At 39.4% G+C, this 27745-nt stretch overlaps 1 protein-coding gene across 4 annotated transcripts in view; it reads right to left on the bottom strand.

The window, feature by feature from the left end:
* The window catches only part of LOC136866294 (sorting nexin-4), a 166599-nt gene that overhangs the window by 45293 nt on the left and 93561 nt on the right, over positions 1 to 27745 (bottom strand). For all 4 annotated transcript variants that reach the window (XM_068226685.1, XM_067143124.2, XM_068226687.1 and 1 more), the window contains one exon: positions 12771 to 12903. In XM_068226685.1, coding sequence (XP_068082786.1) covers positions 12771 to 12903 — 133 coding nt within the window. The remainder of the gene's footprint in view (positions 1 to 12770; positions 12904 to 27745) is intronic.

Here is a 27745-nt window from a genome sequence, read left to right as displayed (position 1 = left end):
GTGTCACCAGAGATCTTTTACATGCCGACATCGTACGACATGGAGTGTCGAACGGACTTTTTTCCGCCCTTCAAAAATCCGACTACCTCTGCCGGGTTTGAACCCGCTATCTTGGGATCCGGAGGCCGACACTCCACCGCTGATCCACAGAGGTAGCTTTCATATTCAGTTCTTCCTCGTTTATACTTGGAAACTGTTCAGTATATCCCTATATATGTCTAGCCGACATTATTAAACCACCAGGCAAATAATAACAACTATTTAATACAATATAACACAACTAAATCGCAAGCACAACAAACCATGCGAACATTCAACAAGCTAATCAAAGAGGATAATACTCTTCATTGCCAGAGATGACTGGCCACCCCTGTATTGACAACTCACAATCTCACAAATAAAGAGAATGTACTGTATACCATCAGAGTTGACTTACTGCCCACTGTTTCGATATCTCGAAAGCTGTTCTGTTCTCTTTTGATTTTATATAATGTGAAGGCAAAGAGATAACATATTGATGCTTCTTTGACAGCAATTTTTTTTTTACCGGAAGTTGACTTCAAATCCAGCAAATATCGCGGACATTTGCCTTTTCGGCCCGGACGTTTTAATTTACCCTAAAACCGCGGACTGTCCGTGAAATCCGTGGCGTATGGCAACCCTAGTCATTAAAAATATATAATCTGCGAATATTAAGCCTGGAATCTCTATATTGTTCACTGTCGGAACAGTCCAATTTGCTCCTCCTTGCCCATCCAGAATATCATTTATAAATAATAATATAGGCAATAATTTGCATCCATGTTTTAGACCCAGCTTGCACTCTATCGGCTTGCTAATTAAATTATCCTCTAGTTTGACGCTACTATATATTTTCTCGTACAATGCCTCAATCGCTCGGATCATCTTCCTTGATACTCCCAACCTCCCTAATTTTTCTGTTAAAGCTCTTCTACTCACAGTGTCAAAATTTTCTCAAAGTCAATCGCTGCAAAAAATATGCTACCTCTTTCCCAAACCATGCATTTTTCTGTTATCTTCACAATGATGATATCTATTGTTTGCCTCCCTTTCCTGAATCCTCCTTGAAATTTAGATATTATATCATTCTCTTCAGAGCAATCCCTTAATTTATTTGCCAAGACTCCTGTGTAAATTTTACTCAATGAGTCTAAGAGAGTTATTCCTCGGTAGTTGTTAGGGAGCTTTTTATTCCTCTTATATATATATATATATTGGGCAAATAATCCCATATTCCCATTCTTTTGGAACCTTGCCCCCATTAAAAATCCTGTTAAATAATTTTACAATTCTCTCCCCCATCTGACTGTATTTACTTATTTCTTTCCAAAATACATTGCTGATACCATTACCCCCCCCCCCCCCCCCAGCTGATCTCCTCTTTACCTATCAACCCATGAACTTCTTCTAGTGAGTGTAAATTCCTTATCTAGTTCATGTATACTGTACCAGGAAGGCATAGGCCCTGGCACATATAAATTATAAATTTTATTTTCTAGCATACAATTCAGTCCCGATGCATGAACAGCTGTGTGAGAGAATGTTCTCGTACCTACTGCACTCCATGAGGGAGAATGCAAGTCAAGCAAGGTCAAGTGACATTACCGCTGCCTGTAGCTTACTTCCCCTACAGAAGTTTCTTGGTTATTTTTATGAACTTTTTAACGATTGGACCAATTAACACGAGACCAATGCTGAATTGTAGCTAATGTTCTGGAAGTAAAATCCTGCAAATTTGAAATCAATCCATCCAGTGGTTTCCAAAATATGATAATTTAAAGTTTGGGAGGAATACTCGCCCCTTCATCACCTGATTTCGAGCGCTGTTCGCCAGACCTGTATAAATAGGCCACTGGGCCAAGGCCTTAACCAGTCCCGTGTACAGAGTCCTGCATGCACAGTGTGTGCAGAAAGTATTCGTGATTCACGAGGACATAATCGTGGCCGTACTCGAACGCTGTTGAAATAGTAAAAGAACGTTGTACCGTACGTGAAGTTCCGCCGCGCCGCGACGACGGTAAGATTCTAGACGTTTCTCAAAGTGAATTATCGTAATATAACACTTGTGAATTTATTAACAGAGTGAAGCTATAATTGGAAGTGAGAATTGAAGTGTCTAATATTTTACTGACTAGTCTACGACACCGTGAACTGTACTAATTTCACATATTTGTAAAACTGCAACAATATCCTAAATCATTGCGTGTGGTAAACCGAAATCATAATTTAAGACTACTGCAATCAGTCTAAGACATGTTTCTTTTACGATAATATATCATTGAACTGTGTGTAACTTTATTTACTCGACTTTATTTACTCGACATTTGTCCCATAACAGGGCAAAACTTAACTATTTTCCTTGTACACTTTCTCGATCTTTCGATCACCACTGTGAAAAACCAGTGAACATTAAGGACTATTTACAATAATATTAAATAGTACAGACTAGTGTGGTGTACATACAACCATAAAATCACCTTAATTTGTTAATAACATTTGTTCAGAGACTGCGATAGAGACTGTTACAAATCACATTTTCAAGTGCTTAGGGACTGTGTTCACTACTTTACAATCGTATTTCAGACATAATTAGTGACGATTATGAACTGTGTTACATCTCAAACCCATGAACTGTGTATATAAGAACTGTGTCTTCTACAGCATGGACTGTGAATGTTAATTCAACATTGTAAAATCAGTGTAAGAATAGAATTGTGCATTACGATGGTGTGTAGTATTGATATCCGTGATATTTGTGAATTCAATAGTGCCAACTGAACTTTCCGTGTTCCGACATTACTCCAAGAACAACGGAAATCTTGGCAAAAGTACTACGAGATCCTGCTACATCGAACGTCGCTTCCAACGAGGGATTTACATGGTTTATTCAGTTATGGTACCTATCGTGGGACGTCGACGAGGGAGATCGATAGAATGTTCCAGACACCAAGTCACCAATTCCAACACTTGTAAGCAGATCTTCTCGTATTCTGAGTGAGTAATCACAACTGATTGACTTTTACAAAGCACTTAGTCCAGTACAGTGCTCTTACAACTGCTTCGTGTGGATATCAATTCATAATTTTATCGTCATTTAAAGGAAGTTCATATTTTGCTATAAATTCCTTTTCAAAGTTATGAATTAATTGAATTCACATTACCTAGAGGAACTTTAGGATTTTCAAGTGCTTTATTAATTCCATTTTTCAATCCAAACGAACTGAAAGACTTACAGCAAGAGATCAAATATTTTATTTAATTTATCAAACTTTCCATGACAAGTGTGTGTTCATTTTTGTGGTTTGAAAATTAGAAAGACTGTAGGTCAGCACCATAAATAATGAACTGATCCCAGGTGTAAAGTGATATTTTGTGTTTACATTTAAATTAGAAAGACTGTAGGTTGTTCATGTTCTATGGAAGAGTAATAATTATTTTGATATTCCCAAGCAAACAGACGTCAAGAAGGTCACAACATAAATCTTTTATTTCACATTTTTGGCAAATATTAGCCACAAATTCGAATCGCAATTGGAACTGCAGGGTGATATATCTGTGGATATTGTTAATAAATTTTACAAAAAAAGAATTACCATCTATTATTCGCCCTGCAATACTATCCGTCTCTGTACCTGCTCCAAAAAACACCGAACACCACCCGAGATCCTTCCCATGCTCAAACCCCACAATCATTTCCCGGTACAATACTTACAACCATATTACTCCATATGACCTGCCTTCTTTCCTTATACGCCCATTCATCTCTTCCTCCTAATACCTTGTTAAAATATGTCACCCATTGATCATAATCGATATTCGTTTTCTTATATCCCTTCCCTCCTTTATTATTTATATTTATTCTCTCCTATATTCTTTCAGTTTAATTCGTCCTACATTCCCTAGTAATTAGCTCTGATTGGTCCTTCATCCACTGCTTCTTCCTTTCCGCAATTTTTTGTTTGTACTTTTCCTCAATCTGCAAAAGACTTCTCGTTCTTTGCTCCTTCCTTTTACTCTATATTCTTTTTTTTTTTTTTTTGCTAGGGGCTTTACGTCGCACCGACACAGATAGGTCTTATGGTGACGATGGGATAGGAAAGGCCTAGGAGTTGAAAGGAAGCGGCCATGGCCTTAATTAAGGTACAGCCCCAGCATTTGCCTGGTGTGAAAATGGGAAACCACGGAAAACCATCTTCAGGGCTGCCGATAGTGGGATTCGAACCTACTATCTCCCGGATGCAAGCTCACAGCCGCGCGCCTCTACGCGCATGGCCAACTCGCCCGGTCTATATGCTTTTAACGCTCTCTTCGCTGCCTTTCTGAGAGCCTCACATTCCTTGTTACACCACCCTTCACCTTCCATCTTTTTCCTTCTACTATCTTGGACTGCCCGTGCCAATCTCCTTACGGGATATTCTATTAACTCCAATGCTCTATGTTTTCCTCCAGAGCCCTTTCCCACCCAATTCTAATTAATTGTATTTCATTATCCATAAGGGCGTCTAACTCCCCTTTTGTGTTCTCTGTCCATATTTATTTAGTATAGCCACTACCCCTCTCTAATGACCTTTTTCTGCATCCCTCCTTAAATTCCTTTCTCCTTCTCACTAATCTAACCCATACCGGAGCGTGGTGCGATTCAATCCAGTTCTCCACCCCTATACTTTTGATGTTCCCTAACATGTCTTCCGAACTCATTACTATGTCAGTAACACTCCCCCCATGTTCAGTAATATAAGTCATTTTGCCTTCTCTGTCCCCCTCCCAGTAACAATTTAAGATAAAAAAACTCCCAACATCACAGAATTCCAGAAAATTTCCACCGTAGCTATTAATTACCTTATTATTTCTTCTTCCTATCCCTATTGTCAACTCGTCTTCCTTGCTAAACCTTGGACTTCGCTTGTCTATTCTGGCATTCCAATCCCCAAGTAATAATACTCCGTCCTCCTCATACCTCCCTCTAACAATACTGGTTTTTACTAGTAGTTCCTCAAAGAAATCATTTGCATATAAGAGATCCTTTGGGGTGACAGTAGGCAAAAATCAAGCAAACATGTTTTTCTCTCCCTACCTCTCTGCCCATGTTAAATCTTATCCACATAACTCCTTCAATGTTGCTCTCAATATCTTCTATTAATTCATTAAACTCTTCTTTAACTAGCACAACTATTCCTCCGGGCGATCGGCCCTTTTTATTCAATCTTTTTCTTGACTTGTGCCTTACCGTAAATCCCCCCAAAGTTATCATCCTGCCTACCTCTAGCCATGTTTCCAAGAGTGCTACTATGTCATAACTTTCTATTAAATTTTACACTCTTATATTACCTATTTTACCCAATAAACCTTCAATATTAACAAAGCCTATCTTCCAGTCTAGTTACAACTTTTTTTTCCCCTACCTTCCCAATTACCATCTTTGTTTTTGCTTCTCGTCACTATCTCCCTCTGCCTCCATTCCATCGTACTTTGACGTTTTATCATCATCTTTCTTTTCCTTATCATCTAACCCTTTTTTTTTTTCCCCACAGGTCCTTCAGGCTCCTGCTTCTCCCCTTCAACATAGAATCTCACCCTTTCTTTTCCTCCCTCAGATCAACAACCACTGTATCAGTTTTTTCTTTAAGAACATTATCTGACAGCACTTCCTGAATCTGCGGACTTAATTTTTCACTCTCACTACACTGCATTGCACTGATTTCTTGACTCGACACTTCAATTAACGTTACCACGTTTTCTCCCTCCTCTTGGGTGTTCTCCTGCCTGCCTTTTAGCCGCTTCGTTACTTCCTCTTCCTGTTTGAGCTCTTCCTCCATGCCTTTTAATTTTGCCACAGACCAAACTCACCACCAGACACCATTAGATACCACCAGCCTTTGTTCCTTAATAAATGCTCTAAGACCCTGATGCCTAGCTCTACCTAGAAGCTTCTTCAGGATTTTCAAGTTCTCGATCCCTTCTCTTCCCAAGTCTCTCTTGACCCAGATCCCTTCACCTTGCAAGTTCCTTGCGTTTCTTAACACTATGTCCGCCATCAAGGTTGATATTAACTTCACTTTAATTAGCCTCTGACCTTTCACCTTACCTACTCTTTCAACAACATCAATGTCTGCTTCACTGAAATTGATTTTCATTTTATTTTGGACGACGTCCAAGACTTTATATATAAGGTTCACTTTTTTTTCACTCCTTTCTTCCTGCAACCCATAAATATTTATACATTTCTTCATCCTTTCTTGGTTAACGTTGTCTATTTCCTTCTTTTAAAAAAAGACCTTTTCCAAATTTTTTACCTGCTCCCTTAGCATTCCAGTTGCGTCTCATTATTTTCTACTTTTTTACCGTGACTCCCCATTGTTCCTGGAACCATACCTTCATATTTTCAAATCCCTTAGCTTGTTCCTTTCTCATTTCCTTTGCCAGTTCGTCTCCAGCATTTACTTTAACAGCATCCCCTACCAGCTCCTTAATTTACTCCCAGTCCTCCCAGCTCATGTTTGGGCCCGGGTTCATCTCCACACCTCCTATAATTAGTAGCATTGTTATCACCGCCGCTACCAGTAGTGTCTCGCCAATCTTCCCGTGCACTCCCTTGTTCGCCGCACGCCCTACTGTCTTCTTCTGCCTTCGCTGCCAGCTCCCAATCGCCACCCGGTATTGCTCAATGCCTACCAAGTTTTCCGCAGTCACAATTCAACACGACCACTCTGGTTGCTTGCTCAAGTTGCACTGTGTCTTCGACAGTAGTGGGAACCCCCTGGAAGGAAGGCTGCTCAGAATGTACTGAATGAGACAGCAGGGCCTACTTCTTACGCTTACGTAACGTAGAGACTAATAGCAAGGTTAGTGCCTGGCGTTTATTCATTGACATGTCCATTTTGAAGCAAATATAGATGTGCACAGAGACCAAAGCTTGTACACAGACAATGGATAATAACTGGTCTAATTCTTTGGAAGAATCAGATGCTTTTATTGCTTTGTTATACACTTATGAAGTTTATAAACCTACTAGTCTAGCTGCAGATCATATGTAGTCTTCTTTACGGGGTCCCCCTGTTTACACTAACACTATACCAAGAAATAGGTTCAAAGAAATTCTAAGGTATTTGTGCTTTGATCTCCGTAAAACCAGATCTACTCCTTTGCAGACAGATACATTTGCTTTGGTGTCTGCTATTTGGAATAGATTTATTGAGAATTGTTATGCGTGCTACAAACCAGGAGCGAATGTCACAGCTGATGAACAACTCTTCTCCAGCAAAGCTTGGTGGAGGTTCACACAGTACATGGCCAACAACAACATTTGGCATAAAATTCTGGCTACTGGTAAACGTCGGTTATAAGTATGTGTGCAATGGGTTTCCTTACCTTGGGAAAGACTAAATGCAACCTGCCAATAAGTCACTGCCTGAAAATGTTGTCATGAAACTTACAGATCCATACCCATGAAAGGGCGTAACATGACAACTGATAACTTCTTTACATCGGTCAAGTTGGCTGAGAGACTGAAAGAGAAGAAAACTAGTATTGTTGGAACAATCAATTGAGTGAGGACGGAAATCCCAAAGTCAATAAAAGCATTACCTATGTATATGTACGGGACTGTCGTACTTCAGAAGGAAGATTACACTACTCTCACAGTGTATCAAGGAAAAGTGAACAAGAATGTGCTTCTGCTAAGCACTCTACACCCCAGCATTCAAGTCAGTAAAGATAACGAGAAGCTCCCTAGTACTACTGAATTTTATAACGGAACTAAGTATGGTGTGGATTTAGCTGATCAAATGGCGCGTAAATACACCACTAGCTGAAGGTGGCCTGTGCATTATTTACAACGTACTTGATCTAGTAGCAGTAAATTCATGGATAGCTTACAAGGAAGTTCCGGTACAGAGAATCTCTCGATATGATTATATTCTTGAAGTAATACAAGGACTAAGATCTGATTTCGTAAATACAAGATCCCGGTTGATTGAACTCCCAACAGTACAGTCTGAGCCTCAGACTCGGGTCCAATGTGCTAGTCGCAAGCGACAACAATGTCAAGTGAACTTCAATTATAATCAGAACAAAACCTCTGACACGTATTCTTCGTTCAACTAAGTAGTCTGTGGGAAATGTTTGTGTAAGGTAATCACTTGCATAAATTGCTTGTCAAGTGCCTGAATAGGCTTGTAAACAAATACTTATTTTTAACGCAAGTTTTCAGAAAGGCATTCAATAGCAAGTCCGCCAAAATATTCCATTGTTATCTATTAGGAGTGAATATGAACAATTATTAATATTCAACAATGGATTGATCTGTATACAATGTATCGCAATGTTTAACTGTGTTGTTTTAAAATAATTTATTGAACATTCACATGTTTCCCAGATCCTGGATGCTAGATATATATCAGTAAGCTGCAGCAGTCAAAATATCAATACAGATATAAGATGAAATTCTTAAATTTAAACTCGGCCTTTATAGGTATGAGGAAAGTTTTGTCGTTCTAGTGTTAAATGCAGCGCGGTCACTTCCCATGACCTGTCACACCACTACTCCGTACCCCTCTGACAATCTGCAGCTGAAGTCCTGCTGCCAATAATAAGATTCTAATGTATTGCATTTCTAACTTGCCTGTGTTTTCATCAGAGGAAATAACATTATTTTAACTTTTATGTACAAATAAACAGCATTTAACGAAAATAAACAGGTATAACACAGAATTATGTATAAATGTGTAACGTACAAATGAGGTTTAATTAACACGTTTTAAAGTTATATTTTGCCAGAACCCACAGAAATGTAGGTATACAACAGAATTACACACAAATGATATACACACATACATAATCTTTATAGACTGTTATGCCTTTCAGCGTTCAGTCAGCAAGCCTCTGTGAATTTACAAAACGGCCCAACGGTTTGCAACTAGTGTTGTGGCCTCATTTAGTTCTCTACCTCTTATCTTTAAATCGTTAGAAACCGAGTCTAACCATCATTGTCTTGGTCTACCTCTACTTCCCTTACCCTCCATAACAGAGTCTATTATTCCCCTAGGTACCTATCCTCCTCCATTCGCCTCACATGACCCCACCACCGAAGCCGGTTTATGCGTACATCTTCATCCATCGAATTCATTCCTAAATTAGCCTTTATCTCCTCATTCCGAGTACCCTCCAGCCATTGTTCCCACATGTTCGTACCACCTATCATTCTTGCTACTTTCATGTCTGTTACTTCTAACTTGTGAATAAGATATCCTCAGTCCACCCAACTTTTCGTTCCCGTAAAGCAAAATTGGTCTGAAAACAGACCGATGTAAGGATAGTTTTGTCTGGGAGCTGACTTCCTTCTTACAGAATACTGCTGATCACAACTGCGGGCTCACTGCATTAGCTTTACGACACCTTGATTCAATCTCACTTACTATATTACCATCCTTGGAAAACACACAACCTAAATACTTGAAATTATCGACCAGTTCTAGCTTTGTATCACCAATCTGACATTCAATTCTGTTGAATTTCTTACCTCCTAACATCAATTTAGTCTTCGAGAGGCTAATTTTCATACCATACTCATTGCACCTCTTTTCAAGTTCCAGGATATTAGACTGCAGGCTTTTGGCACAATCTGCCATTAAGACCAAGTCGCCAGCATAGGTCACACTGCTTACTATATTTCCACCAAACTGAATCCCTCCCGGCCATTTTATATCTTTCAGCAGATGATCCATGTAAACTACGAACAGCAAAGGTGAAAGATTGCAACCTTGTCTAACCCCTGTAAGTACCCTGAACCAAGAACTCATTCTACCATCAATTCTCACTGAAGCCCAATTGTCAACATAAATGCCTTTGATTGATTTGAATAATCTACCTTTAATTCCATAGTCCCCCAGTATAGCGAACACCTTTTCCCTCGGTACCCTGTCATATGCTTTCTCTAGATCTACGAAACATAAGCACAACTGCCTATCCCTCTCGCAGCATTTTTCAATTACCTGGCGCATACTGAAAATCTGATCCTGACAGCCTCTCTGTGGTCTGAAACAACGCTCATTTTCATCCAACTTCCTCTCAACGACTGATCGCACCCTCCCTTCCAAGATGCCAGTGAATACTTTGCTTGCTATACTAATCAATGAGATACCTCGATAGTTGTTGGAATCCTTCCTGTTCCATTGCTTATAGATAGGTGCAATTACTGCTTTTGTCCAATCTGAAGGTACCTTACCAACACTCCATGCCAATTTTACTACTCTATGAAGCCATTTCATACCTGCCTTCCCACTATACTTTACCATTTCAGGTCTAATTTCATCTATTCCTGCTGCTTTATGACAATGGAGTTTATTCAGCATTCTTTATACTTCCTCAAGCGTAATTTCACCAACATCATTTTCCTCCTCCCCATGAGCTTGGCTGTTTGCAACACCACCAGGATGATTTCCTTTTACATTGAGAAGATGTTCAAAATATTTTCTCCACCTCTCCAGTGATTCCCTGGGATCTATTATGAGTTCACCTGAATTACTCAAAACACTGTTCATTTCCTTTTTCCCTCCCTTCCTAAGATTCTTTATTACTGTCCAGAAAGGTTTCCCTGCTGCTTGACCTAGCCTTTCCAAGTTATTACCAAAATCTTCCCACGGCTTCTTTTTGGATTCAACAACTATTTGTTTTGCTCTGTTTCATCTGCGTACAAATCCCTGTCTGCCTCGGCCCTTGTTTGGAGCCATTTCTGATAAGTCTTCTTTTTTACATTTACAAGCTGCTCTCACTTCATTATTCAACCAAATTTCTCACTAATCATATCCATGTACTTCTGTCTAATTTCCTTGTCCTGGAGATTTTCTACCCTTATTCGTTTGCAGACAGATTTCACTTTCTCTACCCTAGGCCTAGAGATACTTAGTTCACTACAGATCAGGTAGTGGTCTGTATCATCAAAAAATCCCAGGAAAACTCTTACATTCCTAACCGATTTCCTGAATTCGAAGTTGGTTAAAATACAGTCTATTATGGATCTGGTACCTCTAGCCTCCCATGTGTGAATAGCCTTATGCTTGAAGAATGTATTTGTAACTGCTAAACCCATACTAGCACAGAAGTCCAGCAAACGCTTCTCATTCCCATTAGCTTCCGTATCTTCCCCACATTTACCAATCACCCTTTCATATCCTTCAGTTCTATTCCCAACTCTTGTATTGAAATCGCCCATTAGCACTATTCTATCAATGCTATTGACCCTGACCACGATGTCACTCAATGCTTCATAAAACTTGTCAACTTCATCCTCATCTGCACCCTCACATGGTGAATACACGGAGACAATTCTAGTCCCAATTCGTCCAAGTGACAAATCTACCCACATCATTCACTTATTTACGAGCCTAACAGAAACTATGTTGCGTGCAATGGTATTCATGATAAAGAGCCCTACTTCAGATTCTGCCCTTCCCTTTCTAACACCCGTCAAGTACACTTTATAATCTCCTATATCTTCTTTGTTATCTCCCCTTACCTGAATATCATTTACTCCTAGCACATCCAGATGCATCCTCTTTGCTGACTCAGCCAGTTCTACTTTCTTTCTTCCATAAGCCCCCATTACTATTGGTAGCTCCCCATCAAATTCAATTTTGTTCAGCAAGTTGTTTCCAAGGAGTCCCTCGCCTGTCAAATGGGAGTGGGACTCTGTTACTCCCATAGGTCCAAGGCTTGTTTAAAATGTTGAGAACCGAGCTCGATAGCTGCAGTCGCTTAAGTGCGACCAGTATCCAGTAATCGGGAGATAGTGGGTTCGAGCCCCGCTGTCGGCAGCCCTGAAGATGGTTTTCCGTGGTTTCCCATTTTCACACCAGGCAAATGCCGGGGCTGTACCTTAATTATTATTTTATTTTTTTTGCTACGGGCTTTACGTCGCACCGACACAGATAGGTCTTATGGCAACGATGGGATAGGAAAGGCCTAGGAGTTGGAAGGAAGCGGCCGTGGCCTTAATTAAGGTACAGCCCCAGCATTTGCCTGGTGTGAAAATGGGAAACCACGGAAAACCATCTTCAGGGCTGCCGATAGTGGGATTCGAACCTACTATCTCCCGGATGCAAGCTCACAGCCGCGCACCTCTACACGCACGGCCAACTCGCCTCGTGTGTACCTTAATTAAGGCCACGGCCGCTCCCTTCCACTTCCTAGGCCTTTCCTATCCCATCGTCGCCATAAGACCTATCTATGTCGGTGCGACGCAAAGCAAAAAAGTTCTGAGCTCAATAAATTCATGAAGCAGGATGCTACCCTACTTGCACATAGTTCAAATGAGGATCTGTGCTAACGGGTTATGGACCACCGGTGAATTGTATAGTCCTAGCCGCCTGAGCACAAGGAGGGCCATGACTCAGAAAATGTCCGAGATGCCCACTCCCATTCCATAGCAACTGGTATCCCAACTCTCAGGACCACTTACTAGGCCACTCAGCCGTTGCCCATGGTTCACGAACTATGACGCGACTACAATAACCCAAACCATGAACCATCACAATTGATATATGTATAAATAAACCACGAGGAATATTATTTGTTATATGTTGCCAAGCAAATCAAATATAAATGAACATAACTTTAGTGGTAGAAGATTTTTCAGACAAACTAGTACAAAAATAAAATCAATGGAAGATATCTATCACTGAAATACAGACACAGGAAACACAACTACAAAAGCCATCTAAAACTAAAACTAGGGTAACGGTAGTCAAACTCACTTCAGTTCCTCCTGAGCATTCCTAATACTGCTCTTGCCCTCCTGAATCCTCTGATCAAGTAGATTCACTTTCAGTTCACGTACTTCCTCAGTATCCACAGTCCCAAATAAACGGGACATCAAGCCAGTCTTGCCTAAGAAAGAAAATTATTCACAGTAAGCTCCACGTTAAATATCATAAGACTCAGTACAGAGGAAAGACTTAACACTGCTTTCCGTAACATGTATCAAATTATTTTAACTACATAGAACAGTATTTTTTGCAAACATTTTTCAACTTCCTTTAGAACAAATCATCTAAGACAGGATGACTTGGAAGATCTGAAAGCAGTAAGCCTAGCAGTCTAAAAGCACAGGAAATCCATCAGTACCAGGTGTATGCACAAGTTCTCGCCGGTTTGTGTGGTAAAGATAAACATGTAATTTTCACGGGAAATTCATTTCTTGTTTATTCAAAATTTTGGCCATTGGCTTCTACACACTTCACCCATCTTTCAGGTAAGTAATGAATACCATGCCAGAAAAACTGCTTGTCTTTTGCAGCAAACCATTTGTCGAGCCATTTTCCAACTTCCTTGAAATTGGTAAGTGCTGCTCTGTGAGCGCATGCCCCACTGATACGAAGAGGTGATAGATGGCGCCAGGTTGGGGAGTACGGTGAGTGCGGCAGGATGTCCCACCCAAGCGACTTCAAGGTGTCTTTCACTGGTTTTGCTGTGTGAAACAGCGCAATTGTGTAACAAAATCACTTTGCCATGTCTTCTGGCACATTCCGGCTTCAAGAGTTCATAATACACAATACTGCTCTGGTCCCACCACACACAAAGCAAGGTCTTCTTGCCGAAAATGTTTGGCCTTGGTGTTGAAGGACCGGCTTCACCAGACGACAGCCACAATTTTCTCCGCTTCGGGTTTTCAAAATAAATCCATTTTTCGTTACCTGTCACAATTCAGTACAGAAATGATTTTCTTTCGTGGTGTTGAAGCAGCATTTCACAAGTGACTTTGCAATTTTCTGTTTGATGTTAATTTAAATTGTGTGGGACTCATTTGCGGAGTTTACTGATCTTCCTCATTGCTTGTAAATGTCTGCTGATTGTTTCTTGTGACACATTTAATGCTGTGTCACTTGCTGATGAGTTTGAGTTGGGTCATCATCCAGTAACGCCTGCAATTGCTCGTCTTCACACTTTTGTGGTCTACCAGAGCACACACTGCCCTTCACATTAAAATCGCCATGTTTCATTGTCAAAACCATGTCTCACATGTTCTAATCGATGGAGCATGTTCACCATATGTTTCTACCAGCAAGCAATGTCTTTCCACGGCCTTTTTCTTTTGATTAAATAAGAAAAGCAATGCGTGTCGCAAATGTTCTTTTTCAGGTACAAACGTCGGCTAGTGTTTGGCGGACTCAATTTGTGTATTGGTAGGTTAATGTCAAACAAACTGACGTATGTATCAAATTCATACGCTGCGAACTGTTCGCTGGCACCATTCCTTAGTGAAACCGGAAAATACTTGTGCATACACCTGGTAATAGTGAGTGCTGAGGAAAGTCACTTTACTGCCACCAAATTAGAGACATCATTAAGATACAGAACATGCAATAATCAAGTCATACACAAGAATATAACAACACGAAAATTAATTAATGATGGGGGGAAAATAGATGTGAGAATAGGGAAAATATGCACCAAGATGAACATCTGGAAGCTAATGTAATGCAAGTAAAATAGTCAAATGCTTGAGGAAAAAAAAAAGCAGTGTCTACCCTTAAGCACACGTGTTAACCTTTCACTGACCTCTATACGTGGTACAGGCCCTCTTTTCTTCTTCAGTAGCCAATGACCTCTATATGTGATATAGACCCACACATGGCTTCATATTTACGGTTGTAGCGTAGAGTTTTGGAGTTATCGAAATGTAAATGGTTTTCATTCCAAGTAGAAATGTTGGGAATTATTAGTGTTGTAAAATAAGAATTGTTTTTTAAAATGTAGTTGTTTGTGCAAGGATAAATTTTTTGTCAAGCAAATCTGAGGAATAATCTTTCTTTTTTTAAGGCTGTTTACTTCATTCTTTCCCCACAGAAAAAATAAAGATACCATGATCCAAAAAGTTTGTCGTTTTGCATGTTGTTCTTTGCTCTATTTTGTACACTGAAAGTGCTGGTTTATTTAGTATACAGTAGAACCCTGTTTATCCATAATCCATTATCCCACTTCGGTTGACGCACTTTTTCGGATGACACATGGCAAATATTTTCGGAAGTTAAATGTCGAAATAAAAATGCATAAACTCTGTTAAGCAAAGGTATATACTGCATATTAACATTAAAATATTTACAGAATGTCACTCAATGTATAAAATCAGTTATTTTCTTCTGTCATGGAGCTCTTTTTTTTTTTTTTTAGTTGCTTTACATCGCACCGACACAGATAGGTCTTATGGCGACGATGGGACAGGAAAGGGCTAGGAGTGGGAAGGAAGTGGCCGTGGTCTTAATTAAGGTACAGCTCCAGCATTTGCCTGGTGGGAAAATGGGTGTCATGGAGCTCATGTCGCGCCACCGTTTTATCAACAATACAGTAGAAGTCCGCTGTAACGAATATAGCATATGGCTTGAACTCCGTTATAACGACAGCTTTCTTCTGTCCCTTGAAAATTCCTATATTTAACTGTGTATTATCCTTCAGTTACAGCGAGAACCCTATCATTGATGCGTTCATTATTATGAGCAATTAAGAGCGAGTAATTTTTCCCATTATCAATAATTATGCACTCCAGCGATTATATTGAATGTGATCAATCATCTTCAGTATAGATTTTTCGCTATGTGCACTAGCGAACTCTTGTAGACATTCGAACTCGAAGGAGATTTCAGAGTCGATTAGTAATGTTCATCGACTGGTGTTCTATAAGCATATTTCGAAGTGAAAGAGAACACGTTTCCATAACAAATGCATAAATAATATGGCCGACAGCAGTAGCTAACCCGTTAGAAATAACGGCTGAAGTAAACGGTTGCTTAATTTCAAATTTATGTACTGAAATAAAGCAAGAATGTGATACACCTCAAAATACGGCACAGAGTTGATGACTGATTTCAGAGGTTAGTTTATTCAGTAAAACCTTGTTAAGCATTTCTGCAGGGGACAAGGAAAGATAATGTGTTAAGCGAGAAAACTTACTATTGAATACACGAATAAAAACTATCCAACACAAATATGTAAACACTCGATATTTTTTTTTTTTCTGACATGCGTGCATTTAACGTTGTGTATGCACGGGTACAGTGAAAGATTTAGGCTATCTATCATTTCTGAAGATGCGATAAGAGTATTAAAAGGCGTGAAAAAGATGAGAGAACAAATATGAAAATCTCTTCTACTGGGGCTTATTACTGTATTTACTCTCGTGTTAGACCCCTTTTTTCCCTACATTTACAGTCAAGAAACATAAGCGGGGAGGGTTCCAATATGTGGTAACCTCAAATTTTGTGCAGTAAACACATAACTTCTAGGCTATAAAGAGCTATAAATTGTACATGTTAACATTCGATACTATTCTTTAACAAAGTTACAAATGTATTCTGAGTTTTACTGGCTATTTTTGTTGGAAGGCAGTATTTCGAAATTTAGAAAGAATAAATTATGAACACGCGACTTTTAGACCTACATATAAAGTAAATATAGTCAGTTTTAGTTACTCTTATATCACATCATTCGTTTCATCTCATTATCTCATTTGATGAGGCTGACGTCAGGAAGGGCATGCGGTCATAAAAACTCGCTACGAAAATTCGTCTCACTTCATATTCGACCCCATAGAGGTAAGAGATAAGGGTATTGTATTATGCAGTATTACCGGTAATACTGATGTATCCACAAAGATGCACACAAATGCTGTCAGTTGGTACACTTATTTATTCACAATTATTTACAAGTTAAACACACACAACCTTATTCACAACCGTCACAAACAGAACACGTCGCTACGAAAACATCAACACACCACCATCTTTAACAAATGCCTATCACTAAGCATATGCAACATGGAGAGCGCAACCTGAAAACAACTGACTGCTTACGAGCATGTCGCCCAAACATAACACGAGGTCACAAGTATACTCCTGTTAAACCATAACTTCAACTAAAGAGTAACTCACGTCTATCATCAAGACCACCTCCCTATATAAGTGCCTGTCCAGGCTTCTTGAAAGATACGTTACTAAATACCTCCTCGTAAATTCTAGGGTGCTTAATACATAGATATAATGTACAGAATATTCTCCATAGTTCTCGTCTACCTAGTACCATTCTGAATGTTACAGTGTGTTTCACAATACTGTAGTGGATTACAAGTATACAGGTAATAATAAAATATATACAGGTTCTTATATTAACTGAACTAATATAAATGTCTATATACAGTTCATGTTTCATGACATAACATCGCAAACAATGTGATCATCTGACTATGTAAATAATAATAATAATAATAATAATAATAATAATAATAATAATAATAATAATAATAATACTAAATGGATGTAAACACTTCATGGCCATACATTACTAATAATAATAATAATAATAATAATAATAATAATAATAATAATTCGAGCTCGATTCTTGCATCATTTACCCATGGGTAAGGGAATATTGTTTTCAAGTTATATCAGTTTATCACACTTGGATCAATACAAAAGAATGTAATGGCAGTAATTTGTGTGTCAGTTAAAGCAGTAGGCCTACCACACGGTAAACTTGATCATTGCTCTCATTTGAATTATCGTCGTCTTGTGCTGCTAACTTCCCTGCTACCGGCATGTCGTCATTCCAAATGACGTCATCTTTACAGCAATCACAAGTATTCAAGATCCCATCTTTTTGCAACTTAAAAAATAGTTTCGTTCCCGACTATAGTCCTAACAGCGAGAATCTATTCGCAAATGGTTCCTGAATATGGTCTCTGTTAATCCCAGTTGGTGAATGTTTAGTAGAAGCCACCGATTCTGAATAAAGCCATGCTGTAAAAAGTGTGCCAACCCACCAGCTGATAACTAGCGTATATTACGAGTTGTACTTCCGAATGTAATACATAGTGACTGGAAGCATTCTTTGGATAACTGCGGCTAATGAAAGCCAGACCTTTATTTCTAAGTATATTTCATGCTTGTTCTCTAAATTTATCACATCAGGATTTATCTAAGCAGCTATAATTGAGATATGAGAGACCACATTGTTTAGGTTATGTATGCTACTAAGTACCCAGCTAGTGTCGAAGTTCCATGGCAGAAGGAATTTAAACAAATAACAGGAAAGCTTCTTGCATTTATGGATATCTACAGGTGTGGCAGTAATGCATTTTATTATGTTAAGTTATAACAAGTCAAGTTTTGTTTTAACTTAACATATAAACATTCAATATGGACTAAACATGAACATTTATTACATGTAATGCATTTTATTATCATAAGGTTTAAATTTGCACGTTCGTTGCCTCCATTTTGTTTATTAACGCATAATATGTTCTGTTTGGTGTCTCCGAAAATCGTAAAAGTAGTCAGTGGGGACGTAAAATAATTTTTTTTAAAAGGTACGTTGGCGAGTAAAACAATAGTTATGATTGAATAGTTTATATCGCGTTTTAAACCTACTTCTCTCCAAAGATTACGCAGGATATACTGACCCGAGTTACAATATATTAAACGATCACTTTGTTAATGATCTTGCCTGCTATATTAACAGCAACAACCTTGAATATTTCTTAACTAATGTAAATTCGTTTCTTCATCCCGAAGTGGTACAGCCCCCAACGGAGGGGAGCTGCAGGTACCATTTTGACCGCATATCAACTTTCCTGTCATTCTTAAATCTCTGGCAATACGGTACTGGGAATCGAACCCAGGCCACCGAGAACGGCAGCTAACTGTGCTAACCATTACGTTGGCGGATATTCTGAACTACAGAAAACAGACATATAGCATGACAGATGCGTGCTTTAATTGCATAGGTCGGACACAAAACTAGTCTATTTATACAATGTCATCAAAGCTGCAGTAGGCCTACGCTACAGAAGCAACGTTTCTTAACTACGAAACACAGATGATGTACCACATGACTTTGACACGTGTTTTCATTGCATGGGTCGTATGGACGAAACTATTCACAAATTTGTGTGATGTCATCGGAGCTGCAGTAGGTAAGGCTTGTACCCATTTCGAAGCGGAATCTCTGTTCTTCTCTGATGAATTACGTTGGTGGATCTTGTATGCAAGATTTATTTTTTTATTTTCTTTGCTCCAAAAAGCCAGGGGGGTCTAATACGTGAGGGGGTCTAATACGGTAAATAAAAATAGTGTATTAAAAGATGTGTAAAACATCTGATAACACACACACAAAAAAAAGTTTACTGTGGGGCCACATAAAAATATCAGCACATTATTGCAGATCGCGCACTTTCTAAAATGTCAGCTGAAGCTTTATATTTCAGACCAGTGGGTTAAACACTGTCTTCTGGTCACACCCTTCGACCATGAATTAGGAGGTTAAACTCGGCCATCTGCAAGAAAAATGACTTTGACAGTCATTTTGAATGTGTAACACTTCGATTTACTCGAGTAGAAACTCGAAGCTGCGAATTTCAACACACATGCCACAGCTGAAAGATGCAGATGCCTGTCCACTTCATGGATTTTGTCTTCATTCGTAAGCGATTTTACAATTTTTTCAGTATCTATAATGGGACTACCACAACATTAATATGCACCACGCTAGTCAACTTCACACTATTTTCCTAATCCTTAAGTAGTCTAACCCGCGAAAAATATTCACTATCCTTAACTCTGTCACTCAGCACAGAATAAGTTTCTAACTTCAGAATGGAATGCAAAATACAAAATCAGGCTTACTGGGTTATTCACTAATATCAATGAAAACTAGAAAGCAATACTGAACTTTCCTGAGGCTAATGGCTTGCTTCCCAAAGCTAAGTTACTCTCTAAATTATCGGAATTCAAGGCCATTTCCCGTTTTTGCATAACTTTCCCCGACCTGGCTCCTGTGGCGAAGGCTCAAATCTGTATTGGAAATCGCATTCCTTTCACAAGGGATGACAAAGAACAATTTCAGGGCTGGGAAAAATGTGATCGTACTGAGCAGTACTAATGAAAATTTGTGACGCAATAAGTGAGGTATGTTTAAATAGATTTTATACGACGTGAATCGGGACTTCGAATTTATGACGTGCCAAGCGAGAAATCGTCTTAATGAGGAATGCACTACAGAGTTTCACTGCATTTTCGTGCATCCGGATAAATTTCAGAAAGGCCATTCCCGAGTAATTTATAGAGAAAAGGTTATCATTGCTCTACTGGTGCTTGAAATATGTTTTCATGATACATACAAGGTTAAGTTAGGTTAGGTGACTGTTTGAATAAGAAAACTGAAACATTTGCCACAGAAGCCACTGGAGTGATACTACTTGAATTCTTCAGAATGAAATTGAACATACGCATTCACTATGTCTCATAATTAGAAAAATAACTTACAAGTAAGCTGTAGCGTGGAAATCTGCAAAAACCCAAGTTTTTAACAAATGGACTGCCGTTCCATACCTATTTTAATGTGTGTGGGATTTTACCCCCAACTTTTAAAAAAATCTGATATAACGACAATCCGCTATACCGAGTAAATTTTTTGCGGATGTTGTAGAACTGGACACAGCTGTCAAGGCGTGGGTACGCAGCACTCCGAAAGAATGGTTTCACGAAGGTCTGGAGAGACTGACACATCGATGGCAAAAGTGCATACGGTTGCAAGATTATGTTGAAAAGATGGATGTAACAACTGATTTGGGTAAAAAAAAATAAAGTGTAAAACAATATAGTACGCCCTTTATAGTATTAATAAGATCGTCAATAAATAGGACGAAAAGAAGAGGATCTAGGATACTGCCCTGTGGGACGCTAGAATGTACCATAACAAGAGTCAAACTGAACCCAGCAAGAACCACACGCTGAGTTCTGGTATTGAGGAAGCTCTGCAGGAGAATTAGTGGGACTTTGCTAGTTGCTTTTACGTCGTACCGACACAGATAGGTCTTTTGGCGATGATGGGACGGGAAAGGGCTAGGAGTGGGAAGGAAGCGGCCGTGGCCTTAATTAAGGTACAGCCCCAGCATTTGCCTGGTGTGAAAATGGGAAACCACGGAAAACCATTTTCAGGGCTGTCGACAGTGGGGTTCGAACCTACTATCTCCCGAATACTGGATACTGGCCGCACTTAAGCGACTGCAGCTATCGAGCTCGGTTGCAGGAGAATTAGGAAGCGACCATGGATATTACGTTCTGAGAGTTTAGAGGAAAGTATATGGTCTACAGTATCAAAAGCCTTTGCAATATCAATGTAACACATGTCCAGCTAAGAATCAGCATTAACAGCAGATGTTGCATGACAGAGAAGAGCCAGATTAGTTAGGCAGGAGCTACCAGGAAGAAAAACATGCTGCTGGGACGATACAAAAGGAAGGGTGAAAGAAAGGAGACGCTGGTGGATAATCTCTTCACAGATGAGTGACAGGGTGGGTAATATAGAAACCAGGTGATAGTTTCTGATATCAGACCTCTTTCCACTTTTAAAAACCGGAGTGATGTTAGCGATTTTCCAGTCGTCAGGAAAGTAGAGAGCTAAGAAGCAATGGTTAAATATAACAGCAATAGGATGGCCAAGAGTTGCAGCGGTATTCTTAAGGAAGACAGGACTGAGACCATCCGGACCAGTAGATTTATTTTCTGGCAGGGAGGAAAGTAAAGAATAGACTTCTGACTCAGAGATGAAAAGATTACTGAGACTATGAGAAGGAACAGAATCAATACATGGAAAATCTGGGAATTGAACAGTTGCAACAAAATTAGATGCAAAGTAATCGTTAAAAATTTCCAGTCTATTACTACCACTGGCTAAATTATCACCCCAAGTCACTGTGTCTGGTATCAGATTTGTATTTTTCCTACTGTTTATCAGAGACCAACATCTCTTGCTATTACTTCTCACTTCTAGGCAGGCAGAGTTTATGTAATCCTGGTAATCCTGTTTTAGAAGCTGTTTATGGTGTTTACGAAAGTCAGAAAAAATTTTATACTTGGCTTCAGAAGGTGACCTTTTCCAGTCTTTCCAGGCTTTCATTTTATTAATTGCTGCAATTTTGGTGTCACTTTTCTTCCATGGAGGGCATCTGGCAGATGTTTTAAGAGTGGAAACAAGGTCACGGATCACAGCGCGAGTCCAGTCATAGGACAGGTCCACTGCTTCTTGAACTTCACCCACTTGCAGCAAGTGCCAGGGTAGAAGAGAGAGGGTGTGATTGACAGCCTGCCAATCAACCTTTCGTCACATGGGTATACAGTTCCTGGTATAGGGTCGATGACATTTCGGGGGGCGGGGAGGGGCAATAGAGAATGTTGCCTCAACAGACTTGTGGTTCGATTTAAAAATATTTCGTCGTATAGAAATAACTGAAGGCACAACGGAGCAGAGCAGTTAGTTAAAAAGACCATTCCCACAGGTGTTCTCAAGGACGTACTGTTGGAAGTGTAGGCCCGTAATATAATGGTCGAGATACCACTTGTGGAAACTATTAGAAGGGACACCTTGCGCAGGGGATTCAAAGATATAGAGAGGTTAAAGTCACCCAGTATAATTACATTAGGATTCAGATTAATGGCTTTCATTACAGAAGAGAGAACATTTTCAGAATAATTGAAGGATGATCGAGGTGGTCTGAAAAAACAAGTACATAGGTTAGCGTGCCATTTGGATTTAACGACCAGGAGAATCCCCCGCCCCGAGATCCATGATCCGTTCTGGAAACGGAGAACTCCTTGGAAAGAGGGATTTCTGTGTCCGAAACGAAGTCAGTTAACCAACTTTCAGAGAAGGGGACAATATCGAATGAGGATAGTTCTTGTAGGTACAGCTCATAGTAATTTTGTTTTTAAGAGAGCAGATATTCTGATGATAAAATGAAAACGCACTATCCACTGCAGGTCCTGGGTTCATCTCCAAATCACCAGTTAACAGTCAGAATGTCAATAACAAACTTAAAGTAGACCAAGTAGAAAACAGAGACAATTTACTGGAGGCTGGAATCGAAACCGGTGCTACAAGAATGCAAGGAAGATTTGCAGTCAGCAATAAAGGAAAATGAAACTCACGAATGGCAGTCAACTAGTTTCCAACCTGAGGTATGTTCCATCTTGAGACGGGAAGTCATGCACTCCCGAGGGGGGGCTTGGGTACGCCAGCAGCCGCCGTAGCATGTGAAATAAAAACAAAGCCTTTTAAATTGTACAGACTTATTTCCGAGCACTTCACAACACATGGAATATTGCGCACACTATTTGTTTTGACACCAAAACTCCTAAAAGAACACACAGGAAATACACACAATTACCCTCACTCGCCGCCATCTTGAAGCCTTGAGCCCAGGCATACGTCATAATATAAAAATAGGGTTTGCCCGGTAACTCTCAGCACACAGAGCAAGAGAATTACTAATATCGACAGCTAAGAACGAGAGGGTAAAACAAAATATTAAAATACAATTTTGCCAGAGCATTTCGGTTAAGCCGGGTTTCGGTTAAGCAAAGTTCGGTTAAGCGGGGTTCTACTGTACTTGTCTTTTTCCTTGGCTTGAAATATTTTTGTAATTCTCCACAGTGTTCTGTGGAGGTGTCAGTGCTGTTTTGTGTCATACGATACGAGAACCAGTTGTGCATGGTATATATATCATTGGAAAGACTATATGTCAACCTATTATCTGCAATATGTGTAGAGTGGTTTGTTTTGTCATAAATTTTGTTCCTCTCAATGAGGTTTGTCCTGTTGCATTTGGTCTTTCTTCAGCTGCATCAGTTCATGTGACACACCGCGCACAATGGCAAGCTCCAGTCATAGTTTATCTGACAGTAATGTGCTTGAAATATTGTAGAATTCAGATGAGAGCTTAGCTGGAAGTAGTAGTGACAGTAATAGCAGCAATGATAATGAACTAGATGAGGTGGCTGTGGGAGATGCAGTGATAAATGATAAGAGTGCCGATGAGTAGGAACCAATACAGTATATCAAGCTGCTCAAAAGACTCTTGAATGCAACCATTCTAAATTCTCTAATAATACCATACTTACGCAAATAATCCCCACTGCCGAATAATCCCCGCACCCTAATTTTAGGAAGGCTCATTTGGAAAAAATTAAATGAAAATTCCTTCCATTGAAAGAATAACATAGGCATGAAAAAACATTTCATATCACTCCGTGAGGTCCACGTAGACTTTACGCAAATATGAACATGTAAATTTACGGATATAGCTGCTTCGCCTGAACATATTTGAAAAAATACATTATCACTGCTATAAAATAGATTTGCCATGAAAATTATGAAGTAGGCCTAGGTATTCCATTAATCTGAACTTGCAGTAGGCTCGATTCCCTGTAGATTGAAAGATTTGTTGTCTCTTGCATCAATAGTATCCTCTCCTAAATTACTTACAAATTTGTTACACACTACGTCTAAAACACTTTTCACACGCGGTCTTTTCTTTCCGCGGATATTAACACGACCGGTGGTGGATAATTCTTTTTCGTGCAATGTAAACAGTTGAAATAGACATACCAGCGAACCTGGATGTTAGTTTTGCGATATAGTAAAACCTTGTTAATTCGAAGTCGTTGGAACGGAACGCAGAAATCGGACTTCAAATTACGTGATTTTGAATTAACCGCCAACTCGTACTTCAGAAATCCCAACCCTTGTTGCGTCAAGATATACTCTAAGATCCATTACTGCATGCAATTAACATTGATTCACAGTTTAAACCTTTCAAATGCAATGGAAAAGAACTATTTCCAAAATGTATCCAACAAGGTAATTTACAGTATTCAAACAACACACTTGCATAACTCGCTGACAAACGTAACCTCACGCAAAGAAAAAAGATTCAAAGACTAGAAGTATATGCTGGCTCCCCTGTGCAGGTACTTTATTCATTGGATTACTGTACTGTATGCATTTTTAGATACCTTGTATTTGCACAGAAAGTACCCGAAGCCCTTAAAACATTGTGGGTTTTCGAACTTTCCTATGGCAAGGGGAGGAAGTCTTTTGTGTCCGTCTGCATTGCAACACAGTACAGTGACCCTATCACCTTTTAAAAAGTCTGTTTGGGGAAGGCATTAAGAAAATCCATGCTGCTTCATTGGCACTGACAATATTGTTCATTGCGTTTGAATTTACTGTAATTATAAGCTACGCTTTTACGCCAACTGTCGGCATCGCCACTGTTCACGGATTTTGCTTCTTCACATACTGCCTGTTGCGTGATACAGTGGCGTTCCTTAAAATGCTGAATACAAAAAGAATTTCGATTTCACTTGAACTTAGCAGCTATGAAACAAACTGTCAACACACTGAAGTGAAAGTGCGGAAAGCTACCACTGCAAATTCCGGAAGACGCATTCTGTTGTGACACGGAGAAATTCTGAATTTAAATTACTGTGTAAAATACAAATTTTTTAAAATGTAAAGGCAGATTTTAATTAAAAGTCTGAATTTTTTTCCATTTAAATATGAGATACGGGGGTAGTTTTCTTCCATGTGCACTTACACAAAGCATAAATTTACAACCAATATCGAAAACTAGGTGAGCCAGGAGCATTGCCAACATTGACGCAAATAAAACCCACACCCCAATTTCGTGCTTCAATTTTGTTTAAAAATATGCGGGGATTATCCGCGTAAATACGGTATTTAGCCAAGTGACAGGGAAAAACATTGAGCAGTTATCTTATCGAGTTCAGCTTGTGGAAGGTTTGTTTACAAAAAACGCTCGCTCAGGCGGGGAACAAAATATTCAAGGTCAGTGCACATCAGATAATACAGTTCGAAGGTTGCAGGAAAGGCATTTTATCAGGAAATTAGCACCATAACTGAGAAATCTAAACCTCAGAGATGTCGTATCATGTGTTCCAAGCACGGCAGAAAGAAGACATCAGTGTGCTGCTGCCAGGAATGTGACTTGGGTGTCTGTCTCGAGGAGTGCTTCGAATTCTATCCTCTATCACATCAAACTAAATTACTAAGGTAATGTGAAACAATTATGTAATTATCTGCATGTACATAGTTTTATCATACAAAAATCCAAATTTTGTGAATATCGGACTCCTTATACTTGTAGTAATGTTTCAAGTGAATCAATGTATTTTAGCAACGTGTAGTTGAAATCTCCTCTGGCCAAAGAGCAGGAGGCTCTTTAAATGGCTGCAACACTGAGGGGTTAACAAAAGTAGGTCTCCTACAAAAAACCCATTTACAGCTTAACACTTATTTCTGAAAAACACTACAGAAAATAACCCTCCACCATGCAATTTATACAGACAAGAGTTAGAGAAAAGCACGGCCAAGACAATAAACACTATTGAACATGGCATGGAAGGCCTACAAATCTTACCACAAAAGATAGTTTAGCACCACTGATGAGTTGCCATAAAATTGTCATGGCTTACTCTTGTAAGCAACAGAAATAATTCCCTGCAACTACAATGTAGTAATTACCTGAGATATGTCCGAACTGATGAGTTGTCATAAACAAGTATACATTACGAACCCATTCCTTCCATATCAGCAATGGTAGCAAGTACAGCTATTATTCAACTGTGATGAAAGTCCACATAACATGACTATACACATGGTAACTCATTTTTTACTTAACACTTATATCTCTGTTATAACTCATAAGTAAAAATATACTGGGACAACGAATGGTTGAGAGTGCAGGGTGTCTGCAGAAGTCTATAATACCAGCAAGAAGCCACAATGTGTGTGTGTGTGTGTGTGTGTGTGTGTGTGTGTGTGTGTGGGCCAGCAACCAAAATTGTTGAGGCTCATGGTAAGTGATTTTAGTTTTAACACAGTCAGGACTAAGTCCATATTTTGAATTTGTCCTAAAAAAACAGACAATTTTAGTTATTTTCTAAAAATTCCTGCTCTGAACCTACAACCTACTCTATGTATCTTAATCTGTGATACACCATCTGAAATGTGCTGTCTTCTACACTGATATCCTACTTACTGCATTTTAATACTCTGAATGCTGTACAACTATTGCAATGTTATTCCTCACTATGTAAACCGAAAAGAAAAAAAAAGTAACTAAACCAATCTGTTGCTCTGGGAATGTTGATTACATATTATGAAAATCTTAGGGGCTACATATTAACTAATTTATACTATCAACTAATTAACAAATTGTCTTATTTCTTGGTGATAAATTGTCCCCCCTCATCAACAGTGCCAAGTTTAATGTATGGATCAGAAACTTAGATGAAGATGGATAAGACTAGAATACAAGCAGTGGAAATGAAGTTTCAAGGTGTCGGGTAGGTTTAACAATAATGGAACAGGTTTTTATTTTTTTCTAGTTGCTTTACATCGCACCAGCACAGATAGGTCTTATGGTGACCATGGAACAGGAAAGGCCTAGGAATGGGGAGGAATCGGCCGTGGCCTTAATTATGGTACAGCCCCAGCATTTGCCTGGTGTGAAAATGGGAAACCACGGAAAACCGTCTTCGGGGCTGCTGACAGTGGGGTTCGAACCCACTATCTCCCGGATGCGAGCCCACAGCTGTGTGCTCCTAACCGCACGGCCAACTCGCCCGGTAATGGACACAGTAAGAAATGAGAGAGTTCGGGGAATGTTAAATTCGGTACCCCTACAGAAAAAGATAGAAAAAAATCAAGGCTTCAATGGTATGGACATGTTAAAAGAATGGGAGAAGAGAGGAAACCAAGAAAGATGTTAGAAATGGAGTTGAAGGGAAGGAGACCTAGAGGAAGATTGATGGACGGATGGCAGCAAGGTGTAAAGGAGAGCATCGAGGCAGTGATGGAAGTGAAGTGGTGGACGGAC

Source organism: Anabrus simplex, chromosome 3, assembly GCF_040414725.1.
Source record: "Anabrus simplex isolate iqAnaSimp1 chromosome 3, ASM4041472v1, whole genome shotgun sequence".
Lineage (NCBI taxonomy): Eukaryota > Metazoa > Arthropoda > Insecta > Orthoptera > Tettigoniidae > Anabrus > Anabrus simplex.
This window is presented reverse-complemented; position numbering and strand designations above follow the sequence as displayed.